Here is a 26,419-nt window from a genome sequence, read left to right on the forward strand (position 1 = left end):
GTTGGAACTAGATGATCTTGAGGTCCTTTCCAACCCTAACTATTCTATGACTCTATGACTCTACTGAGATTGAGAAAATTTCAAAACATCTGCAGAAGTTGCTAGGAGGTTTAGATTGCTTTTTTTCATTTTAGCTTACAAAGTGTGTACTTTAAGGGACTCACTAATGCTTTGATTTTGCTTTTCCAGTCTTGCCTCCTGTACTAGTGCCGCGGCACACTGAGATTCTAACAGAACTTCCACCTCTGGATGACTACACCCATTCCATTCCTGAAAACACTAACTTTCCAGCTGGAATTGAACCACAGAGCAATTACATACCAGGTATTTTCTTAATTCCCACTGTAAACAGTGCATTTAACATTGTGCCACTGGAACAAAGATGGTAATTTCCTCTTAAGTGATCAAAATAATTGAAAGGTGCACCAATAAATTAAATCTAGTTGATTTCACGTATGGAAATATATGATGATTCGGAGAAAACTCCAGGAACAAAGTTGCCAACAATGTTTTCAAGCTGACAAGCAGGTATTCTTTATTGTGGTGCCGGGAGACACGGGGGATAGCTCCTCCTAACGTGTGTGTCTCTGTTGCTACACAAGCCGTCCTTATATAGTCCCTGGGCATACATACATTACGTCATTTTCCAGAAAGTTCCCCGCATGCGTACAGAATTGTGGTGGTGGTCTCTGAGGGTCGTTTACTTCTTCCAACAATCTTCATCACTTCTGGCAGCCTTTGGAGCACGTGCAGTAGATGCTTATACCAGTTTAATTGGTTCGTTAGCACCAGAGACATAATAATCCTCCTACTTATCTGTTAGTTTAACTGTAGCCCATCCTGGACACCTGCCATTCCCAGATACTCCTTATCCCTGTGTCCTGTTCTTCTAGACTGTTTTTCTTAAAACTGTGTCAACTATAACAATTTATCTTGTACAAGAATGCTCAGTGTGTTCTCTAGCTGCATTCTATTTTTTTTCTATGTATCATGCACTTTAGTAATTTGCCATTGCTACTGTTACAAAGCCATCAAACTTAACATTACTTAAAACTGATTCTAAAGGTTTATATATTCCATTTAGTAATTTTTGTGTCCCCCTTGTCTGAATGAACAGTGTTGTTTGCAGAACATGATCCTGTGTGAAACCATATTGCTGTGGTTTTGCATTAGCTTACTTGGTTTCAATAGCTTATTTAAGATTCAGAATGGTAATGAGTACAAAGTAGACCTTGACCTTACAGTTTAAGCCTGTTTTACAAACATAGGGGTTGCCAAATGCTGTGCATTGGAGACTGAGTAGTAAGCTGCTGCTCAGTCTTGCCACATGTAGTATGTAGAGAAAACTTTAAGTTGCAAAACAGTGACTTAAAAAGTGTTTTGATTTGTAGTTCACAATTGATTAAGGTCAGCTTTCTGTATTTGCTACTGTTGTGTACATACAGTTTTGTCTTTCTGGTATGAAAGAACAACCTAACAGTATTGAACTCCTAAAGAATCCCTCCTCCCGTTCTTTGCCCCTTCCCCACCTCAAAACAAATATCAAGACTAATCTACTACAGTGCACCCAAAAGCCTGTACCCTCCCTCAAACATAAAATCAGTGACCTTTTGTTTCCTGCCCCAACTTCCTGTTTCCTGTCTCTTCAGGAAGTTGCCTGGAATGAGAGAACTTCAGCTTTTTTACATAAATGTTTAATGCTGTATCCTGGGTTCAGCAGTAGCAGTCATTTTTTCTCCTTCTTAGTGGCTGGTGCAGTGCTGTGTTTTTGACTTTAATCTGAGAACAGTGCTGATAAGACACCGATGTTTTTTAGTTTTTGCTAAGTAATGCTTACTCCGATCAAGGACTATTTCAGTCTCATGCTCTGCCAGGGAGGAGGGGAAGCCAGGAGGAAGTAAAGATAGGACCCCTGACCCAAATTACCCAAAGGGGTATTCCATACCACAGCACGTCATGCTCAGTATATAAACTGGGGACAGTTACCTGGAAGGCTGGGGTCGCGGCTCAGGTCAGGCTGGGTATCAGTCGGCAGGTGGTGAGCAATTGTATTCTCTCCCCTTGTTATTTCCCTTATCATTATTATTACTGGTGGTGATAGTAGTGGTTTTGTATTGTACCTTAGTTACTGGACTGTTCTTATCTCAGCCTGTGGGAGTTACATTCTTTTGATTCTCCTCCCCATTCCTCCAGGAGTGGGGGGAAGAAGAAGTGGGAGATTGAGCGAGTGGCTGCATGGTTCTGAGTTACCGGCTGGGCTTAAATCACGACAGTTTTTTGTGGTGCCCAACATGGGGCACAAAGGGTTGAGATAACGACAGATCTGACCAGAATGTGTCTAATAGTATTTGTGATAAGCATTCCTTACGGTTTAATAGTCACTTGTCCAAATGTTGATTTATTTGCTCTCAGAGTTGTTGCGCTGTATCTCATAGTATCAGCATGTCATACCTTACGTGCAGCCAGTATTTGTTGTTTTAGTGTTTATCAGGTGGGGGGCCTGGGCTAAAGTTATTGTTTCACTGTACTTCATGTTAATGTGTTTTAGTGCAATAGACTCATTGATCCTTAAACCAGTCTGGCTTGCATTTCCAGTGTGGTCATCACCTCTATACTTTGGGAGGTATATAACGGAATTTTTTAGCAATTGCACGCTTTTTTTTTTTCCTCCTTGGTGGGGGGTCAGTCTATGAAGGAGGTATTCCCTCAAACCCCGTGCTCCCACACTGGGCTATTTACAGCAGCATTTGAGAATTCTAAAGGTTCGGATGGCCTTTGAATACCATTGAGACCTGCCTGCTGCTTGTGCTGGGGATCGGCATGTTCCTACATTTACAGTGTGTGTTTTACACACAGCCATACCACCCTGAGAATACCCTATTTCATCTGATCTCGAAAGTTAAGTAGGGTTGCGTTCGAGTCTTATCTAGGGTTAGACAACTATATAAAAGGACCACCAAGAGATTTTCCCCAAGGCTGGACAGTCATGTGTGGCACAGTGTGTGGGACAGTACTGGCAAGCACTTGGGCAAGTGAACCTCTCCAGTGCTTTGGAACTTCACCCCTGAAAAAGGACAAAATCCAGAAAAATTAGCAGAACACTTAAACGAGGTGTACTGTTATCCTGGCAATACCAAAGAGGGACAGCTTGCTGCAATGTGTTGGGGCTTGGCCTATGGCTACAGAGCCCTTCTAAACACTATCCAGCACCTTCAAAGGGAAAAAGATGTCTCTGGATTTGATGGCAAAGCAACAGACAACACAGGTACTCAGCCCCCAAGCACAACAGCTACACCAACCCTGACAACAGATGCTGCAGCCACTCCAACCTTGGTATCAGACACAGCAGCTGCTCCAATCACAGTGAAAGACACTGCAGCTAAACCAAATGACAAATCCATGCCAGTATCTGTTGCCCCTGTAAGCAAGGGGAAAATCAAATGAGAGGCACAAAGAGCAACCCTTGAAGTGAAGAAAGATGAAGACCCAATGCACATACTACAGGGGGCGGCATCTGAACAAGAATTAGTAATACAGGAATCAGAGGAAGAGGTAACTTCTTGATCCTGGACCTCGACCAAGCTGCAGAACATGTAAAAAGATTTCAGCTGTTCTCCATGGGAGCACATTGTCACCTGATTGCTCTGATGCTGGAACAATGGGGCCAATGGTCACAAACTAGAAGGTAGGGAAGCCAAGCAGCTGGGATCACTTGCTAGGGAATGGGGAATTGACAGAGTGATTGCAAAAGAGAAACGAGCTCTCAGCCTTCTGTAGGTGGCTCTTGGCAGCTGTGAAGGATAGGTTTCCCTATAAGGACAGTGTTATGAGTCAGTCAGGCAAGTGGACCACAATAGAAAGAGGCATCTAGTCCCTGAGGGAATCAGCCATTCCAGAGATGATCTATTGTAGGCCGGATACTGGGAATACATCCATAGATCCAGATGAAGTTGAATGTATATGACCCATGTGGCGGAAACTTCCATGGAGTGTGCCATCATCATATGCCCACTCAGTGGCATCAATGACCTAGAGTGAGGTAGCACCACCAACAGTCGATGAATTTACTTGTTGACTCTGAGAGTTCAAAGACAATCTCACCCCCTTCCATGATTTCAGTTGTGGCAAAACTCCTAACCCAGGATTTCAAACAACTGAGAGACAATCTTTCCGATCTGTCCAGCTCCCCACATGTACCAACCCATGTCTCACCTACTAACAGAAGGTGCCCTATTGCCCAAGAGAGAGGATACAGGAGGTATAAGCCACGGGCCACCCTATGGTTTTACCTGCGGGATCACAGAGAAGACACGAGAAAGTGGGATGGAAAACCTACCTCGGTTCTGGAGGAGTGGGTGCAGAAATTGCAGAACAATGGTCAAGGATGATCCTACCGAGAAAATTGCTGTTCCAGTCTTTGCTGAGCAGGTTCCCAGATGGAGTGGAAGAGCTGATTTTACTCGGACTCTTATGAAGAGGAATCCTAATCACTTTGTACAAGAAGGGAGTGAAGAATCTTATGATTGCTGTCTGAGGGGCCCTACCTCCAGCCAAATGGAGGAGAGGGACAGTCGGGTTTACTGGACTGCTTAGATCAGATGGCTTGGCACATGAGCCCCACACGAGTCGATACTAATGCACAGTGTACCCTGATGCCATCAAGCTATCAAGGGGTGGAACCCTTTTGTATTTCTGAAGAAACAGGAGGATCCCAAGAGTTAACTGTACTGTAGGCTGAAATAATCCAAAGTGGGAAGGAGTGGCAAAAGCACCCTATTGTGACTGGTCCAGAGGCTCCATGCATCCTTGGCATTATTGCAGCGCTGGGAAACCAGGGGCACTCGCCCAAATCTGGCTTCCACCTCATCACATCGCATTCGCAATTTATACACTAAAATTTGGTTACTAATACATATTTAACACAGATTGCATCATTAACTACTACATATGTATCAAGGATTGCCACATCAGTCTATTACGACATTAGCCTCTTCTGCGCTTGCGCAGCCTCCTCTGGTGGTCGCATTGATGAAGTAAGGAGTCCTCCTCAGATGAAGTAAGAAGTCTTCCTCGCTCTGTCCTCCTTCACCTTTCTGTTCTTTGGATATATCCCAACCATTGTGTGGATGCCAGCATTGTCTTGTTCTCACTTGACTACCCTGGTGTGTCCATTAATTTCTACTTCGATAGACTTTCACAATACTTTTTAAATCCACCCGTATGCCCTTTACCATATGTAATTATGTTAGCTCTTACCACCTAGCCTACCATTGTTAACATTGGTTACTGAATAACTCTGGTACAAAACTACAAACAGTACTGGAAAATTACAGTATTTCCAAACCCACACTACTGATTTATAAATTTTCAAATATAATCATTTCTAATATTTAGTTATCGTAAAATTTTGCCCTTTTCTCTAACATTTCCCCCCTTTGAAAATACTTCACTTAACTTAAGTAAGTATTTTCATTCTCTTAGGTAGCTGTCTTCTGATAAGTCAGTGGAGGTGTAGGGTATTCCAGATGTTTCCTAGTTACTGCCTCTGTGATTCGATGGGTCCATGCTCTGTTTTGGGCTATTTCCTTTAGGTGTCAGGATGATGGAGCTAGGCTTTTTTCAGTGATATCCAGTGATAGGACAAGGGGCAATGGGTGTAAACTGGAGCATAGGAAGTTCCACGTTAACATCAGGAAATACAAAGATACATCAAATATAGCATTAAAAATACAATCAGTATCACAATTATAGTTTGTAGGAGGGAATGGACCCATCCTGTGAGGTGAAGGCTCAAACTATCAGAGTGCTCCAATCCAATTTTGTTCAATATATTCTCTTTTTCTGCTTCCTGTTCAACTTTAGTCAATTGGGAAATATCATATTCTATGTTCGCAGTTACATTGGGAATATGAATACAACAATGGTCTATTCTATCTTTCAAATATTCACAAACACCATGTTCTTTAAGTAGTAACATGTCCAATGCCATTCTGTTCTGCAAGGTCATTTTAGTCGTGGCTTGTAATTGCAAATTTATATCTTTGAATCCCTTTTTGTTATTTTAGCTAATCTTTCTGTCTGACCAATTAGATCATAAATCATTCCTCTATTCCGATATACTGCAACTTGAGTAAATAAGGATTCCATAGCCCATCCTACTTTAGTTCCTGTGGAGGGTTCCTGCCAAGTATGGCTTTCCATAGAGGATCTCATAGGGGCTTATTGACATTCCACTTCTGGGTTTTACTCTGATTCATAACAGAGCTATAGGTAATGCTTGTGGCCATTTTATTCTGGCCTCCTGACATATTTTACTGATTTGTCTTTTTATTGTTTGGTTCATCTTTTCTACCTGTCCACTAGATTGGGGCCTTCAGTGAGTATGTAAGTTCCATGATATCCCTAATAGTTTACTAACTTCTTGTACTATGGTTGGCAATAAAATGTGGACCCCTATCTGATGATATTCCTAAAGGAACTCCAAACCGTGGGATGATTTCTCTAAGTAACCATTTCACCACTTCTTTTGCTTGATTGGTGCGACAGGGAAAGGCTTCTGGCCATCCAGAAAAGGTGTTAACCCCTACTAGCAGATATTTGTACTCTTGTACTTTTGGTAGTTCTGCAAAATCAACCTGTCAATAATCTCCTGGTTCCACTTCTATCCTAATTCTTTCCATCTTAATTTGTCTTTTTACCACTGGATTATTTTTCAAACAAATTTCACATTTTGATCCCACTGCTTTTGCCATCGTTAACATCTGTGTGGAAATTATTCCTAGCCTTAAATAAGTTACCAATACTTCTGCACCCCAATGACATTTTTGGTGTTCAGTTTGTAGGATTTTTCGCATTATTGCTGGTGGTACTATTATTTGTCCAGTTGTTGTTGTTGTATATCACCCTTCAGAATTCTTTTGAGCCTCCAATAGTCCTGTCAGCTTTTCATCTTCTTTTGAATAATTAGGATCTTGTGAAAGATAGGTATGGAGTGGGCTTACCTTGAGAGGTATCAGGGTCATCATGTTCCATACCTTTCGGGCAACTTGTCGAGCTGTCCAATCTGCCAGTGTATTTTTTCGGATACCTTCGAAGTTCCTCCTTGGTGTGCTTTACAATGCATACTGGCTATCTGTTTGGGTTTTTGTACAGTTATCAGTTTCAAAATTTTCTTCTTGATATTTTATATTAGTCCCTTGTGAAGACAACAGTCCTCGTTCTTTTTACAATGTTCCGTGTATATGTATTATACCAAACGCACACTTTGAATCAGTTCATACATTCACCTTTTATTGTCGCTCAGTTCCAACGTTCTTGTAAGAGCTATCAGCTCTGCCCGTTGAGCTGACGTCCCAGGAGGTAATGTTTTTGCCTCAATTACCTTTTGTTGCATTGTTACAGCATATCCTGCGTACCGTGTTCTGTTCTCCACAAAGCTGCTTCCATCTGTGAAAAGTTCCCAGTCCGGTTGCTCAAGAGGTACCTCTTTTAAGTCTGTTCTGGTTGCATATATATATGCTCGATGACCTCTGTACAGTTATGTTCAAGAGTTCCTTCCTCTAGGTCAGTTCCTAGAAAAGCTGCTGGATTTAACAAATTAGTAGTCTTTAGATTCATATCATCTTGTTCTGTTAAGATTGCTTGATATTTCATCATTCGGCTAGGGGATAACCAATACCCCCCCTTTTTGTTCCAAGACAGTTTTTACCATATGTGGTGCAAGCACTTCAATATGTTTTCCCAGAGTCAGTTTTCTGGCCTCCTGTATTAGAACAATAGTTGCCGCTACCGCTCTTAAACATGAAGGCCATCCCGCACTTACCGGATCTAGTTGTTTTGAAAAATATCCTACTGGTCTTTTCCAGCTTCCAGTTTTCTGGGTTAATACTCCCAACGTCAATCTCTGCCTCTCATGGACAAATAACTGAAAGTCCTTTGTCAAATCTGGGAGTCCCAATGCTGGTGATTTTATTAACGTCTTCTTCAGTCTTTTAAAGGCCTCTTTCTGTGGTTTGTCCCAAACAAAAGCATGTGATTTTTGGGCTTCATACAGGGGTTTAGCAATAAGTCCGTAATTCATTATCCACAACGTGCACCATCCTGCCATGCCCAAAAATGTTCTTAACTCATGTAAATTCCGTGGTTCTGGAATGGCACAAATTGTCTCTATGCAGTTTTTATTCCTAGCTGGTTCAGGATTCCAATAGTCACTTTTATGCATAATGATTTCTGTTCTGCCACAATAAAGATACCATCTACATATTGCAATCGGAGATATTGTGATCTCGGTACCTGTACCTTTCCTTGAGTAGTCCATGTCTCCAGTTCCTTAGCCAATTGATTCCCAAAAAGGATTGGATTGTTTTTGAATCCTTGTGGTAGTTTGGTTCACGTTAGTTCTGTTTTTCGTCCACTCTGTGGATTCTTCCATTCAAATGCAAACAGTTTCCTGCTATTTTTATTAAGAGGAATGCAGAAGAAGGCATCTTTTAAATCAATCACTGTAAACCATTTATATTTTTCCTTCACAGATGTTAACAGTGTATAAGGATTTGCTACTACTGGGGGGGATATCTTTTGTTATTTTATTTATTGCCCTCAGATCCTGTACTAACCTATATTCACTGTTTCGTTTTCTTACTGGAAAAATTAGTGTGTTATATTCTGATTCACATTCTTCCAAAATTCGATATTTCAAAAATTTCTCAATTGTTTTTATAATCCCAAACTTTGCCTCTAGCTTCGGAGGATATTGTTTAACTCTTACTGGCCTAACCCCATCTTTTAATTCCACTGTTACTGGTTGAGCTGCTTTTGATTTTCCCGGGATTTCTGTCTCCCAAACTGTCGGTATCACAGCCTCTTTTACCTCTTTTGGAATTTGAGCAATGGGGTTTTTTTAAGAACCAACATCTGTCCTGCTTTTGATTCGGGGATTTGCATTATTAATTCACCATCTTCAAAGTGATCATTGCATCCAATTTCACCAATAAGTCCTGTCCTAAAGGGGGAATGGGGCATTCAGGTACATATAGAAATTCGTGTGTTAATTCCTTCCCTCCAAATCGCAGATCTAGGGGCTGCAAGAATGGCCATATTTCCTCCTTCCCTGTGGCTCTCACAATTGTCATAGTTCTTTCCCCTAACCCCCCGTGTAAATCATTTAAAACTGAATATGTAGCCCCTGTGTCTATTAAAAATTTTACTTCCTCCTCTCCTAGTTGGATCTTTACAAGGGGTTCTTTATTTTCTGCTTGGCTTAGTCAGCTTTGATTAACAAAGTCCCCCAACAACATCAATGACCTGGATGAGGGAACTGAGTGCACCCTCAGCAAGTTTGCTGATGACACAAAACTGGGAGGAGTGGCTGACACACCAGAGGACTGTGCTGCCATTCAGCGAGACCTGGACAGGCTGGAGAGTTGGGCGGGGAGAAACTTGATGAAATTTAACAAGGGCAAGTGTAGAGTCTTGCATCTGGGGAAGAACAACCCCATGTACCAGTACAGGTTGGGGGTTGACCTGCTGGAAAGTAGTGAAGGGGAAAGGGACCTGGGGGTCCTGGTGGATAGGAGGATGACCATGAGCCAGCAATGTGCTCTTGTGGCCAAGAAGGCAAATGGCATCTTAGGATGCATTAGAAAGGGAGTGGTTAGTAGGTCAAGAGAGGTTCTCCTCCCCCTCTACTCAGCCTTGGTGAGGCCGCATCTGGAATATTGCGTCCAGTTCTGGGCCCCTCTGTTCAAGAAGGACAGGGAATTGCTTGAAGGAGTCCAGCGCAGAGCCACAAAGATGATTAAGGGAGTGGAACATCTCCCTTATGAGGAGAGGCTGAGGGAGCTGGGTCTCTTTAGCTTGGAGAAGAGGAGACTGAGGGGTGACCTCATCAATGTTTACAAATATGTGAAGGGTAGGTGTCAGGATGATGGAGCTAGGCTTTTTTCAGTGATATCCAGTGATAGGACAAGGGGCAATGGGTGTAAACTGGAACATAGGAAGTTCCACGTTAACATCAGGAAGAACTTCTTTACTGTAAGAGTGACAGAGCACTGGAACAGGTTGCCCAGGGGGGTTGTGGAGTCTCCTACACTGGAGATATTCAAGGCCCGCCTGGACAAGTTCCTGTGTGATGTACTGTAGGTTACCCTGCTCTTGCGGGGGGGTTGGACTAGATGATCTTTTTAGGTCCCTTCCAACCCTTGGGATTCTGTGATTCTGTGATTCTGTGATTGTTTTAGCCATGTCGGATCCTGCAAAAGGATTTCTTGTTGACATGAACTGCCCCCCTTTTGATGGACATTCATTTTTCCAATGTCCTTCCTGCTTGCAAAGGGCACATTGATTATATCACATTCTGTCTACATTAATTCTCTTTTTTTTTTTTTTTTTAATTTAATTTTATTTTTTTTTTTAATTACAAAATCCTCTTCCTCCCCCCTTTCTTCATTTAATGCTGGTGGGGCTGATGGGGCAACTGTCAAATCCAAGCTTTCAATATCTTTCTGATGTTGTAAATTATTCTTTAAGGCAAGACACCCCATACCTCTTTTCTTAGTAGCACATCCCTTACATTGTTCATTAGTATTTACCTTAACAACCATTATTCCATAGGATTTCTGCCATTCATCTTTTCTTTTTTTTTTTTTTTTTTTTAATTTTCCTTTTTTTTTTTTTTTTCTGAAGGGAGGGAAAGGGAGTGGGGAAAGGAGAGGGGTAAAGGAGGAGGGGTAGGTGGGTGGGAGGAAAGCAGCAGCAGGGCTTTCCAGCTCGCTCCTGCCTCCCTTGAAACTCGTCCCATTTTCCTTCCCTTTTGCAATACAACATCAATTGCAAAATAGTATTATACTGTAAAGTTCCATTCTCAGGCCATTTTCCTGGTCTTCTAATTCATATTGCATCCACCGTACATTACAGTAATCAATTAGTTTACTCTTTTGCATGCTCTGCCCAAACCGACCCTCCTTGCAGTGACTTAAAAAAAAAACAACCTAATGGAGACGACTTAGGGACCAATGGCATTTTGTAAATACAAAGAGATCTCCAAAACACGCACACACACTTACCACTACGTTACAGGAATTATACAGACAGATGCTGATCCTGCAGCACAAATGCCAATACCATAACCACGTTTGCCAAACCTGCAGAGCTTTCGCTATTGTCTAACGGACGGCACCTAGGCTTTTACCCCGAGAGCTCTCTAGCCCCAACCAAGCGCAGCTTTCACCGCGTCTAACAGGCAGGCTTTTCTACTAGCCCAGCCAAACGCAGCTTTTCGCTGTGTATAACAGGCAGGCTTTTACCAGACCTTACCAAAGGTCAATACACCATACTTTTACTAGAAACCGGTTCTGTAACTTTAATAAAGCACCTTTCTTACCGTGTCAGAGGTCCGTCGTGAGCAGCAGAGGTCGGTCGCGGTCGATGGCTCCCCGAGAATTTCTCGGTGCCGGCTGGAGCGGGATCGAAACGCGATCCGCCTCAGCAATGCCCGCGAGGTCCCATCTGGGTCGCCAAAATGTTAGCGTAAGAATAAACACATAACCACCGGAATGGTTATATGAGGTGCTTTATTGCAGCGCTGGGAAACCAGGGGCACTCCCCCAAATCTGGCTTCCACCTCGTCACATCGCGTTCGCAATTTATACACTAAAATTTGGTTACTAATACATATTTAACACGGATTGCATCATTAACTACTACATATGTATCAAGGATTGCCACATCAGTCTATTACGACATCAGCCTCTTCTGCGCTTGCGCAGCCTCCTCTGGTGGTCGCATTGATGAAGTAAGGAGTCCTCCTCAGATGAAGTAAGAAGTCTTCCTCGCTCTGTCCTTCTTCACCTTTCTGTTCTTTGGATATATCCCAACCATTGTGTGGATGCCAGCATTGTCTTGTTCTCACTTGACTACCCTGGTGTGTCCTTTAATTTCTACTTCGATAGACTTTCACAATACTTTTTAAATCCACCCGTATGCCCTTTACCATATGTAATTATGTTAGCTCTTACCACCTAGCCTACCATTGTTAACATTGGTTACTGAATAACTCTGGTACAAAACTACAAACAGTACTGGAAAATTACAGTATTTCCAAACCCACACTACTGATTTATAAATTTTCAAATATAATCATTTCTAATATTTAGTTATCGTAAAATTTTGCCCTTTTCTCTAACAAAATCACGAAATGCTAAATCCTATACATTTCCCCAGTCATTGAACCAGTAGGTGGACTTTTTTATTTATTTTTTATTGACAGAAACACCACCTCCAGGATATATCAGTGAAGATGGAGAAACAAGTGACCAACAGTTGAACCAAAGCATGGATACAGGTAGCGTTTGTTTTTTCATTACTTTCAAGGCTTGAGATTGCTGGTTGTGGTCCTCTCTGCATATTGGCATGAATTCAGCCTGAACAATGATGGCAGTAGCCCTCTGTACACCCTTGTGTTTTCTGTTTAAAATATCCATTTCAATCTTTTGTGAACAAAATAATTTTTTTCCTAGGGGAATGCTTTTAAAACATTTGTTGACATATTAAGTACACTTCATTTATTTCACAGCAAAAGCATACAGCTCTAAGTCTTCATTGTAAAGGCTTAAAACAGACTTATTAAAGCAGACTGGTTTCAGTGTACCCCTAACTTTACTTTCTGGACATAAGTTCATTGAAGCAAAATATCTGTTGGCCTTAAACAAGTTACAGAAATGCTGCATTTTGAGAGCCTGTCACAACTGTTTTGTTTTTTTATGACAAAAGGTCATGATCAGGAGTATTCAGCATGGATTCACCAAGGGGAAATCATGCTTGACTAATCTGATAGCCTTTTATGATGACATGGCAGGATGGGTCGACAAGGATGGGGTGGCAAAGCACTGGAACAGGCTGCTCGGTGGGGTCGTGGAGTCTCCCTCTCTGGAGACATTCCAAACTTGCCTGGATATGTTCCTGTGTAACCTGCTCTAGGTGACCTGCTCTAGGGTTGGACTAGATGATCTCCAGGGGTCCCTTCCAACCCTAACAAATGTATGATTCTGTGAGCTCTGACAACCTTATCACTTCTGCCATGTTTCAAATTAATTCTTGTATAAGTACTCTATTGAAAGAGTACTTGGAAACATTAAGTACTTGTGCCTCTGTCTGAAAGGATTTCTAGATAATCTGGTTGGCCTTAAATTTGGACAAAGACAGTTAATGTGCTGGATGAAAACCTCCTGCTATATGCTGGATGATTTGAGTGTGCTTGATTAGCTAATGTTAGCGGCCTTTTCCAGTTAATTTGAAACAACTGTGCTAGTTTCTGTAAGACCTACAATATTTTCCCACTATGTGACAATAGGTACTTTAATTAAAAAATCTGGACATCAGTCGTTGTAGGAATGCTTCTGTGTAAAGCTTCTCTGTATTTTGCCTACTAATGCACAAATTGTGTTGGAGAGTTCATGGTTTTGAGTTTCTTCCTTCCTCCTTCCAGGAAAGAATAATGTCTTCAAATGAGGAAATCTAGCTTGTTCTTTTGTAGAGATAAACCCTCTCCTTTGAGAATAGAGAGGCAGTATCTTGTTTTATCCACTTTATCTTAGCTTTTTTCTACTGAATTTAGGAAGAAGTCACTACATTCTCACTGGAGAAGTACATAAATAAAGATATGTTCACAGTGTGCATGAAGTGAACTCTGCCAAATACAACACTAAGATGTTAATTGAGTCTTTACGTGGAGGGGTAGGTTCCCAGGAGTCTGGAAAATTAAATGTAATCTTAATTCAGAATAAGTAGGTGACATGCTGGAAAACTGGTTGTAGGATATCTGAGGTTTCTTATTCCAAAGAATTTTAATGTAAAACTATAGATAATGGTTATACCTACCCATCTGGAATAACAAAAATCATTTGCTCTGAAACAATCTGTATTGCTTCAACAGGATCTCCAGCAGAGCTGTCTCCTAATAATCTCTCCCCAGTTAATCATAGTCTGGGTAAGATGTAAATATTTTTAATTGTTTCTCTGTGTGTGATGACTCTTTTTTATATATGTAATTACATTAAAATTATAATGTACTTGAAAATAAGCATTGTATTGGCAGGAGAATATTGGGTTGGCTTCCTGATGCTAAATATAATAAGGCTGGGTTAATAACTTAACAAATGATCTATTTCTGTAACTGTTGAGTTTCTAGCAAAGAGAAGGAATAATATGGTTGTGTATGCAGGAGTAGCATTTATAAAAGAAATAGTTTAAAGGATGTTAGACTATCCATAGTGCTGTCCAGACTGTTTCCCTTGTATGTGTGCTTGCTGCTCTTCTCATGTACTGTTTCACCTGTAACCACAACGCAATTGTTGCTCCCACATTAGTTGCCCACCTTCTTTGATCAGGTGCCATTGTTGGGTGTCTGTGTAAATGACCCAGGAAGATCAGATTCCCTTGGGTTTGGTGACAGGATGTGACATGAAAATGCTGTTCAGAATGCTGAGTAAGTAATTAGGGTAGATGAAAATGGGAAACAGTTCAGGAAAACCTGAAGATGCCTGCCTGGGGAAGGTACTGAGCTCTAGTAGGGGAGGGTAAAAAGAGCTTAGAACTGCCTTTATCTAGAGACAGTATAAGGTCTAGTGTAATACAGGGGAGCATAATTTTCACATTAATATTTTTTTCCTTTGTGTGGTTCAGTGTCTGATAGCTTAATCTCTTCTTTAATGTTACCAAAATGTTTGCAAGTTATAGAAAGGCAAGAAAAGTGTCTCAGTGTCTGTCACTCTCTGCAACATTAGCTTAATCATTTTGCCAAGCAGAATGCAAGTACAGAACTATATGAGCTGTGGCCAGATTAGATCACCCTTCTTCCTCTCCTTCCCTTGTGTGGACTATTGAATTTCCTTCTGCTTGGGTAGGTAAAAATGACAGCAAGCAAAATATAATTTGAGTAGTTTGAGGAGACTACCACTGTTTCTGGAAGAGATGAATAGCATAGAATTATAGACTGGTTTGAGTTGGAAAGGAACTTTAAAGTTCATCTAGTTCCAACCTGGCCTTGAACGCTTCCAGGGATGGGGCATCCACAGCTACTGTGGGCAACCTGTTCCAATGTCTTACCACCCTCATAGTGAAGAACTTCTTCCTAATGTCTAATCTAAATCTACCCTCTGGCAGTTTAAAGCCAACACCCCTTGTCCTGTCAGTACATGCCCTTGTGAAAAGTCCCTCTCCAGCTTTCTTGTCGGCCCCTTTAAGTACTTGAAGACTGCTCTAAGGTCTCCCTTAAGCCTTCTCCAGGCTGAACAACCCCAGCTCTCTCAGTCTGTCTTCATAGGAAAGGTGCTCAAGGCCTCGGAGCATCTTCTTGGCCTCCTCTGGACTTGCTCCAACAGGTTCACATCCTTCTTGTGTTGGGGGCCCCAGAGCTGAACACAGTACTCTGGGGGGGGGTGGGGTGGGGTGTGTCTCACAAGAGCAGAGTAGAGGGGCAGAATCACCTCCCTCAACCTGCTGGCCATGCTCCTTTTGATGCAGCCCAGCATATGGTTGGCTTTTTGGGATGCAAGCACACACTGCCGGCTCATGTCAAGCTTCCTGTCAGCCAATGCCCCCAAGTCCTTCTCCTCAGGGCAGAGAAATTTCTTTTCAGCCTCAAATTCTGTTAAGCTTGTTTTTTAATTAATTTTTTTTTTTTTTTTTTTTAGACTTGCAACCAGTTACTTACTCAGAGCCTGCGTTCTGGTGTTCAATAGCATATTATGAATTGAATCAAAGAGTGGGAGAAACCTTTCATGCATCGCAGCCTTCCCTGACTGTAGATGGCTTTACAGATCCATCAAATTCAGAACGATTTTGTCTAGGTCTGCTTTCCAATGTAAACAGAAATGCTACAGTGGAAATGACAAGGCGACATATAGGTAAAAATTTCTGATCTTTACCTGTTTAATTTTAATTACCTTTAACTGTTTAATTTTGGTTTAGCCATTAAATTATCTGGAACGATACAGGTAGGATGGGCAAACCTGCATGTTGGGAGCCTATCACCCTCGTGCAGCCTGTCATTGAACTTCTCTCTTGAGACTTACCAAGGAGAGCTTGGCCTCCCTTGCTAAGGATGGAAATGGAAAGACACAGAGGTCACCATTTCTAAAACTGGGGGAGAAATGTAGCAGCCACTTGCAATTTGGAAGAGATGTAGTGATGTCTGGAGCTGAAAGGAGCTGCCTTTCCTCAATCAGTAGTCACTAAGTTGGTGGCAGGAACAGTCACACAGCTCTCGGGCTGAGAGGGGCAAAGGAGGAAGCCACTCAGCTGTATGGGATTTCTGTTGCTTGTGTTGCTGTTCTCTGCCTTCTGGAAGATGATGATGAAACAAAGCATTCCGAGGGGCAGGTTTTTGGCTTTCAGGCTCCTCGTTGGACACTCTTCCCTGGGTAGCATTTATATTCAGAGTTGCTTATAGAATCATAGAATAGTTAGGGTTGGAAAGGACCTTAAGATCATCTAGTTCCAACCCCCCTGCCATAGGCAGGGACACCTCACATTAAACCATGTCACCCAGTGCTCTGTCCAGCCTGGACTTGAACACTGCCAAGGATGGAGCATTCACAACTTCCTTGGAGAACCCATTCCAATGCCTCACCACCCTTACAGTAAAGAACTTCTTCCTTATATCCAATCTAGACTTCCCCTGTTTAAGTTTTAACCCGTTACCCCTTGTCCTGTCACTACAGTCCCTGTGGAAGAGTCCCTCCCCAGCATCCCTATAGGCCCCCTTCAGATACTGGAAGGCTGCTATGAGGTCCCCACACAGCCTTCTCTTCTCCAGGCTGAACAGCCCCAACTTCCTCAGCCTGTCTTCATACGGGAGGTGCTCCAGTCCCCTGATCATCCTCGTGGCCCTCCTCTGGACTTGAAATTTAAGCTTTAATTAAAAAATATTTACATGCTGGTTAGTTTATTCTAATTTATAAAATGCAGAATGGACATTGGTAGTACTTCTTGAATTCTTTTCTGAAATGGGAAAAGCTGCCATTGAAATAACATGCTCTTTTGACATAATTAAGATATTTTCGTAATGGTTAGTAAAGAATATTGTTTTCCACAGTGCAGCATCTTGGCTTTAAGTTCTTCAATAAACTATGGTGGTTTTAGTTTATTGTTTTGTTGTGGGTTTTTTTTTATGTATTCTTTTATTTTGCAACATTCATGAAATCTTTTCTGGTAAAAAAGAATCTTTCTTTAGTAAAAGTTCAACCTCTTTAGTGTAGAACCTTCTGACTCTCTATGCCAAGCCCAAATGCTTGTCTAATAAAATTTCAGATGTGCAGAAACCCAGGCTATGCTTGTGCTGACTGATCAAAATGGTCAATGATAAGAAAAAGCAAAAATGTAAGGAGTTCTCATTTTTTTTGTAGAGCAGCTCACATTGTTTGAAAGATAGTTTTAAAGAGAAAGGGGAAAGAGAAACTGTGGCCTTTAAAGTACCTGTTTTATAAATAGCTTTCTTTGGGAGAGGAGTTGTACAACTTTGAATATTTGTGCTTATTTGGGCTGGGATAAATTTTATTTTCTTCACAGTGGCTAGTATGTAGCTATACTTTGGATTTATTCTGAAAACAGTGTTGATAATTCAGGGATGCTATTTGCTGAGCAGTGTTTACTCAGAGCCAAGGCCTTTTTTGCCTCTCACACCACCTCAACCAGCAAATAGGCTGGGGGTACACAGCTGGGACAGATGACCCCAGCTGGAATGAAGACAGAAGGGGGAGATGTAGATGAGGCACTTTGTGACATGGTTTGGTGATGGTCTTGGCAGGAATGGTTGGACTTGATCTTTGTCGTGGTTTAAACCCAACCACAAACCTTGTCCACTCACTCCCCCCACTTCTTGCCCTCCCCCTGCTCCTGGAGGGACGGAGAGGAGAATCGAAAAGAATGCAACTCCCACGGGTTGAGATAAGAACAGTTTAGTAACTAAGGTATAACACAAATCACTACTGCTACCACCAATAATAATAATGATAAAGGAAATAACAAGGGGAAAGAATACAACACCTCAGCACCAGCTGACTGATAACTCGCCCCACTCCCCCCAGCCGAGCACCGACCTATACCTCGTCCAGCCCTGCAGTCCACTAGCCCTTCCGGGTAACTCTCCGTTACCTCCTGGGCATGACGTGCTGTGGTATGGAATACCTCTTTGGTCAGTTTGGGTCAGGTGTCCTGTCTCTGCTTTCTCCCAGCCTCCCCTCCTCCCTAGCAGAGCATGAGGCTCAGAAAGTCCTTGGCCAGACCAAACATTTGAGCAGCAACTGAAAACATCAGCGTTATCAGCACTGTTCCCAGGCCAAAAGATCAAAACATAGCACTGTACTAGCTCCTAAGAAGGAGAAAAATGACTGCTGCTGCTCAACCCAGGACAATCTTAAAGGTCTTTTCCAACCTAGTTGATTCTATGATTCTGCTAGAAATAACCCATGCAGTTTGTTTGTTTTGTTTTTTTCCACTTGGGGAGAGAGAACAATTTAAAAGTGAACATAGGATTTCTTAGGGGTATTTTTTTGTAATAGGGCTAAATGAAGGATTTCTTAGGGGTATTTTTTTGTAATAGGGCTAAATGAAGCCCTGTTGTCTCTGTAGTACAGAGAAGGGGTATGCGGTGAGCTGTGAAATAGTGTGGGCACATATAAGTGGGGAGTGTTGCACTGGTATACTTGTTTTCCTTTTTTGCCATAGTGGCCTGTGCCACTTTGCATACAACACTTCAGTATTAGCAGAGGTTTTAATTCAATTAAATCTAATCTTTCAGCTTCAATTTCAGTATTTCTTTAAATTAAAAAGTTATTTAGGAATGAGCACTGCTTCCTAACTTGGATTTGGTTACAAACCATTATGTGGCTAAAAAAAAAAAATAAAAAAAAAAATGTCTCGCTCTTGAGCAAAAATTATTCTGCTTCTCCTTCAAATTTTGTGTGTTCATGGAAGAAAAATGCAAGTCAGTTGTGTTCTGGACCTGCTACAGCTGTTAGCCCAGCAGTGTGGTCCTGAAACAAAATGCTCCCTTGTTTGTTAATCTGCTTGGGTCATATAATAACTACAGTTCCTTTGAATTTTGCTACAGGAAGGGGAGTACGTCTCTATTACATTGGTGGAGAAGTTTTTGCTGAGTGCCTAAGTGATAGTGCGATTTTTGTTCAGAGCCCCAACTGTAATCAAAGATATGGCTGGCACCCTGCAACTGTATGCAAAATTCCTCCAGGTTAGTAGCCTACCAACGATCTTGTGTAAAACTATCTTGTGAATGTACTTGCTGGATGATGTTTGCTATCCTATTGATAGTTTCTTCATAGTTTCGGGTTTCTGTGTGGCAAACACAAACATTCATTGCTTGTACCCTTTTGACTTTTTTTTCTTTTCTTTATAGGATGCAATCTAAAAATCTTTAATAACCAAGAATTTGCTGCTCTTCTGGCTCAATCTGTGAATCAGGGTTTTGAAGCAGTTTATCAACTTACTAGGATGTGTACCATAAGAATGAGTTTTGTTAAAGGATGGGGAGCTGAATACAGGTAAGAGGAAAAACCTTTGCTTTTAAATTTAGAGTTAGCCATTTTTCTTCTTTCACTAATACACTATTTCTGTCTGGCTTGGAAGCCATACATACAGGCTTCTCACTGCTATTGTAGATATGTTCTCTGCAAGTTGAACCCAAATTTTCCTTTTTCTCCTCCTCAGCTGTGGAGCTCCTAAGTCATAAAGACTAGTAAACTAATTTTAGTATTGCATCAAAGTCTGCTGTTGAACAAGGAATGTCATCTAAATTCCATTTCCTCATTTGGTCCTGCTTGCTTGCTTATTGTGGAGAAATCACTGACAACATCTAGAAGTTCTACACTTTGTGCTATGATACTATTTGCTCTTTGTCATATATATAGTAATTTTGGTCTGTGTCCTGTTTTATATGGACTATAAGGAGTGCATTAAGTTGCTGTGTGGGATGCAGTTGATAGTACCTGACAGAAAGGAATAGTCAGAGTGCATTCTGCAGAATAAAACAGCTGCAGAACACACATTTAAGGAATGGCAAATATTTTGGAACTTGTAGTGGAAAAAACTTTGCAGGTATAAGATTACTGTGTTTGTGTAGTAAAACTGTTAGAAATGGGTTTGAGTGGAAAAAATAAGATTTTTCTGCTTTTTTAATAGATTCCAGTTGAATCCTCTATTAGCACAAGCTAAGAACTATGGTTGAGGATGGTGTCTGCTTTTAATGCAGTATGGGAATTTGGGAAGAAAAGGAATTGACTCCTAACTGAGCAGTATTAAAGATTTCATTATTTTGGAGAGCTAAAGATGTGGTTTTAAGCAAATCCCTTAAACCTCCCTAGAAATTGTCCACTGAAAGAATGAAGTCTGACATATCAATACTTTTGCTTAAAAGGAGTATGTATACACTTAGCATAATTAAATACAACATTCAAATCTGAACAAAAGAAAGGCCTCCTTTTGCTCTGCTTATCACTCCAGGCTAGAAAGCTACAAACAGTAACTGTCAATAAAGGATGGTGACTAAGCAGATAACAAAGGTTTCCTGATATCACCTCTATTAGCCCAGTGACAGAGACACATGCTCAAGAGCATCAACTGCAGGAACTGGAAGAATACTTCCTCCCTCCATGTAGGTGACTGGTCTCACCCTTCAAAGTATCTGGAAAGGCCGGCCTCTGAGTAGGCCTGGGGATCAAACCATGGTTTTTATCTTCTTTCTTCTGAAGCTTCAGCTAGTATATCTGTCAGAAAACCAATATAAACCTAGAAAATATTTCACTGAAATACTTTCCATGAGTCCAAAAACCTTAAAATTCAGAGACACCAATACATGCTGAAAGATATCTGAAAAAAATTCATGCAACAACCTCAGTTGCTGAGTTCTGCTCAGATATAAGGACAAAACAATCAGCACATTGGGGGGGGGGGGGGGGGGGGGGAGGGATTTCTAATAGTTTGAGGGTTAAAACCTCACAACTGACCCAGCCCTAATATACAGCGGGAACCCGCCCTAGAATGGGACATCCCCAGCACAGCACACCTCCTCACACCATCTACGTGTTGTGCATTAATATATTTGTCTGCAGTCTTGCAACAAAAGCAGTAAAGGGAGAGCAAGAGGCTGTGTAGAACCCTCAGAAACTCACTCAAGATTCATCCAACTCACTTACTGAAACCACCCATTCAAAATAATTTCAAAATGTGAAAATTAAGCAAGTGCGCACAGTCTACCAAAAAGTGAGTAGAAGGCTGTCACAGCTTAAGCCCAGCTGGAAACTCAAAACCATGCAGCCACTAGCTCACTCCCCCCTTTCTCCCCCCACCCAGTCCTGGCAGGATGGGGAGAAGAACCGAAGAAATTTTGGGCAAAGAAGAGATTCAGAGCGGCCCTGCAGAGAAGGACTTGGGGGTGCTGGTCAATGAGAAAATGAACATGAGCCGGCAGTGTGCGCTCGCAGCCCAGAAAGCCAACCGTATCCTGGGCTGCATCAAAAGGAGTGTGACCAACAGGTCGAAGGAGGTGATCCTGCCCCTCTACTCTGCTCTTGTGAGACCTCACCTGAAGTATTGTGTGCAGTTCTGGTGTGCTCAACATAAAAAGGACATGGAACTGCTGGAACAAGTCCAGAGGAGGGCCACGAGGATGATCAGGGGACTGGAGCACCTCCCGTATGAAGACAGGCTGAGGAAGTTGGGTCTGTTCAGCCTGGAGAAGAGAAGGCTGCGTGGGGACCTAATAGCAGCCTTCCAGTATCTGAAGGGGGCCTATAGGGATGCTGGGGAGGGACTCTTCGTCAGGGACTGTAGTGACAGGACAAGGGGTAACGGGTTAAAACTTAAACAGGGGAAGTTTAAATTGGATATAAGGAGGAAATTCTTTCCTGTTAGGGTGGTGAGACACTGGAATCGGTTGCCCAGGGAGGTTGTGAGTGCTCCATCCCTGGCGGTGTTCAAGGCCAGGTTGGATGAAGCCTTGGGTGGGATGGTTTAGTGTGAGGTGTCCCTGTCCATGGCAGGGGGGTTGGAACTAGATGATCTTGAGGTCCTTTCCAACCCTAACTATTCTATGATTCTATTAATATAATGTATATGGAGACAACTTGAAGTGAATGGAGTGTAAGTGCTGGGTTAAAACAGTGGAGAGGCTTTTGGTAAAGTTATTTTTAAGGAGGGAGAATGGTGTTGGTTAGTCTATAAACCATAGGATTGAAAAAGCTGCAGTGGAAGCACTACCAGAGCAACACAGAAACGGATTACTAACATAATGCTGAACTAGTTTCTTTGCATCTCTGTTTAAGATGATGCTAATAAATTATTGATGCACAAAACTTGTAAGTTATGCTGCAGTTGTGATTAAAGCAAGAAAAGGTTGCTCCTGCAAACACAGCCTTGAATTCAAATGAATGTAGTTTGAATTGTCAGAATAGACCAGGAAGCACTGTAAAATTCATCATTCTCGTTAAAATTTCCATGCCTCATTATGTCAAAAACTGTTTCTCATAGAGCAGGCTTTGGCAAAGCCAAAGCATTACTGACATTTTAGGCATATGGTATATGCGCATAAGCGTGCAGATATGGCAGGGTGGTAGAATTTTATAAGTTTGTAGACAAAATAGCCTATATCTTTTTGCTTGAGACATGTTGGCTTGAATTGAAGATGGTGGTAGAAATTCAGATAAGCTGTCAAGTCTTCACCTTGGTACAGGAACTGTCCAGGTCTTGGATCATATTCTGAAGAAAGTTAAAGTTGAGGTAATTTCAGCAGAGAAACTGTGATGTGTGAACTGGAAATCTATGGGTAGAAGAGGCAGAGTTTTGGCTTTGAGACGGCTGCTAAGTGACTGTCACTGTTTTATCAACTTTTGCCATTGCAGTGCAAAACCAGGGTTGTTGAACAGAGCCAATTATAAAATTTTGAGGAAGTGTGTTGTAGAACACATTATTGGGGAATTGACAGCAGTGGAATAATAAGCTTCCTTCTTTGGGAGTTAATTTGAGACTAAATGGAATTATATTTCCTGTGGTTTAGATTGTTCTTCTATTGGATCACTTTGTTTTGGTATAGGCATTTGATACGGAGATAACAATGGTTTTTAGAGTGCTGAGAGAGCACAGACAGCAGTTGCTTTCTCCTAGAAAATGTGAAACCACAGACAACTTCTGAAATCCATCCTCTTGCTGCCTTAATCTTTCTGCCTTTTCAGTTCCTCTGTTTTTATAAAGAGATTTCCTTAAAACGAAAGGTTGTTGCAGTGTTGACAATAAAAATGAAGGGTCTGGGTTTGTGTCTGACTAATTTGCTGCCTTTGAATCTTAATGCCTCCTTGCTTTCTTTGGAATATCTAGAATTACTAGGAAAAAGTGGGTTAGCAACAGCAGTCTTGCCAGTCTAGTTTAGGAAAACTCCCATGACTGGGAGTTAATAACAGGGTTTCCCAGGCAGAGTATGTTAAATACTGATTTGTTTACTTTGAGATGAGAAGGAAGATTTTTTGAATAACAGCTCTCTGAAACAAAGATATATGGGAAAGTGAATGAAGCTTTTATGGTTGTCAGCCCTTCAGCTTTACTGAGGCTTACTATGTGGTGTTTAAGGGAAAATTGTGGGTGAGTTTATATAGGGAACAAGGGAAAACACAGTTATTACTGAAATTGTGTGAGGATGTTACAGTATAAAACACATGTAGAAGTGTAAGATGACATGAAATCAGAGACAGCATCAGCTAGCACAGTATAACTGCAAACTGTGTTTTGAGTAGTGTTTCTGACAATATCTAGCAGTTTCCATATACATTTATCTTGTCAATTGCTCCAAAAAGCCAGACCTTATGATCACCATGGTATTGTGCTGTAAGGCTCTTGGTGTGGCACTTGAACCAGATGCTGCAGTTCTTACCTTATTCTCCAGAGTGGAATATTCTCGATGTATTATAGACAAGCATGTAATTATTGATGTCTTATAAATGTGAGTTGTTTTGGAGGTTTCTGTTGTTGGTATGTGTGGTGTTCTCCCCCTCCCCCAGTGAGACTGTCTGAAAAAAGTTTAGTAGCAGTTATGGTAATGGTTGTGGATTTTTATGTTTTTTATGTAGTAGGTGTTGATGGAAAAATATTTGATGGAAATATGGATGAAAAATATTGATGGAAAACTATGTCAGACAGCGTTGCATTCTGACTTTACTATTCTTTATTTTTTAGGCGGCAAACAGTAACAAGCACTCCTTGCTGGATTGAACTTCACCTGAATGGACCTCTACAATGGTTGGACAAAGTATTGACTCAGATGGGCTCCCCTTCAGTACGCTGCTCCAGCATGTCGTAAAACTCCTTCCTCCATTACCAGTGGGATAAATATCCAGTCCAGTTACTAGACTTAATATAATAGCTGTCATAGTATTTGTGTGTGATCCCCATGAACTGTTTACTGTCAAAAAAGGTTTTGTTTTGTTGGGGTTTTTTGTTTGGGGGTTTTTTTGCCCCCCCCCCCCCTTTTTTTTTTAAAGGCACTTGAGGTCTCATCAATTAAAGCACCTTGTAGATTTTGTTTTCTGTACTTTGATACTAGATGAAAATTTAGTGTATAGAAATGTCTTCTTCAGAAAGAAGGGACAGTTCTAAAGAATGGTGTTTTTATTAGGTATATAATTGAGTGTCCTATTAGTTTATCAATAACATGAATAGCTAAGTATATGTGCAGGTAATGATCTTGATCTTGAATATCACAATATTTTGCTGGAATACATTTTAGTTCCCATAAATAGTTATTTGGGTTTTGATTGGGGCAAAAATTCCAAGGCTCTATTCCTTTATTCTTTTATATTTTTTTATATAAGCAGGTTTTCAAGTCCTAAACATGAAAAGCAGACTTGTAGAAAAGCTTAACTTTTTGCTGCCTTCTTAAAGAAAATACCTCCATTGGAAGGGAAAGAAATGTCTGAAGATTCATCTGTGAAATCTTAAGACACTTTATATACTTAATGGGGCCTAAAATGAATTCATATTATAAATTCTGAGTATCCATCACATTAGCAGTCTACTTTTTCCTTCCCATCTGAGTTGGTGCATCTGTTGCCAGCAGTGTTGCTGGTACTGATGTAATTTGGGACTTTTGTACCTTGAATCATTGAAATCATCATTTTTTTTCTTATGGAATGAGAATTTACCATAGCATTGGATACCAGATTAAGTACGCAAGGGTGTTGGCTTACCCCTTAAATTTGTATCTTTTTTTCATTAAACAGATATCACTAAAAGTAATGGGGTTTAGTGTTTGGAGCCAAATACCTTGAAAAATCCTTTCCCAGGGTAAACTAGACTCTTTTGTATAGGTTTTAAATAGATGCAGCTTCTTAACATATTTCAGTAACAGAATTTAAATTTATGATCAGAGTAGCTTTATATAGCTTGCTTACATACCAGATTATATGCATTCATTATTTCATAATGGGCCTTGTTATTAAAAGTAGTTGCTTCTGCAAAACCTCTAGGATAGTGGTTGCTGAGTGGTTGCTGACCAGCAAAGGAAGACTTCTAGGTTGTTTGTGACAGTGCATGTTATTGTGAACACTTTGGACACTACAGCTGCACTATATTAAAAATATTCTGAAATATGTTCAAATAAGTCTGGGTTGGGGAAGGGTTGGGAAACTCCATAGAAGGGTTATTCTGACTTGAAAAATATACATCTTACATATAGGTGTCTGTCATACTTTTTTTATTGTGGCAATAGCAGGATTGCCTTTGTTTTTCCCATTGCTACATCCGTTACACCAGCACTGTACAAGTACAGCTAGTGATATCTTAGCTTTGAGAACAAAAATGTGGCCAGTGTTACAGATTCTAATCAGTGGACCAAACTGATGATAGTGATGGATATTTTTATGCCATAATGACTAGGGCATAGAAGCAATACCAAAAATTAAGCCTTGAAAAAGTGAGCCAGACACCTTTAAAAAATTGATAAAGCAGTTATCATTTTGTGCTTAATTTTACCAGTAGACTAATGTATTGGTAGAACTTGTGAACCTAAGAAATAAGCTTCATGTGTGTTGCATTTGCCTAATGTGAATACACTAATAAAGGTTTTAATTCTCATGATGGTTAATTTTTTTTTTTTTTAATTATTTGCTGTATATATTTTCTACTGAATGTTAGGAATCAGTCTAACCCACCCAAATAAATGGCACAAGTGTCCTGCATATTGTGGCTGGAAAGGTATTGTTTAAGTATTAAAATCTCTTCTTACCCAGCTATCATGGAGGTTCCAGAGCTGTGTGTGTTGAGTGATACAGACTTCTGCTCTAGATCAAGTTTATTAATGCATTTGCTTTTTTCTACCAAAAATTACATCTGACTAGCTCAGATGTTTACTTTCACCTGTGAA

At 41.0% G+C, this 26,419-nt stretch overlaps 1 protein-coding gene across 2 annotated transcripts in view; it reads left to right on the top strand.

The window, feature by feature from the left end:
• Window positions 1–26,130, top strand: part of LOC136004495 (mothers against decapentaplegic homolog 2) — an 89,946-nt gene extending 63,816 nt beyond the window's left edge. For both annotated transcript variants that reach the window (XM_065661031.1, XM_065661032.1), the window contains 7 exons: window positions 190–324; window positions 12,266–12,340; window positions 13,931–13,984; window positions 15,690–15,902; window positions 19,109–19,246; window positions 19,412–19,556; window positions 24,235–26,130. In XM_065661031.1, the coding sequence (XP_065517103.1) occupies window positions 190–324; window positions 12,266–12,340; window positions 13,931–13,984; window positions 15,690–15,902; window positions 19,109–19,246; window positions 19,412–19,556; window positions 24,235–24,358 (884 nt within the window). In that variant the 3' untranslated portion in view covers window positions 24,359–26,130. The remainder of the gene's footprint in view (window positions 1–189; window positions 325–12,265; window positions 12,341–13,930; window positions 13,985–15,689; window positions 15,903–19,108; window positions 19,247–19,411; window positions 19,557–24,234) is intronic.
• The last annotated feature ends 289 nt before the right edge of the window (window positions 26,131–26,419 follow it).

Source organism: Lathamus discolor, chromosome W (genome assembly GCF_037157495.1).
Source record: "Lathamus discolor isolate bLatDis1 chromosome W, bLatDis1.hap1, whole genome shotgun sequence".
Classification (NCBI taxonomy): Eukaryota; Metazoa; Chordata; class Aves; order Psittaciformes; family Psittacidae; genus Lathamus; species Lathamus discolor.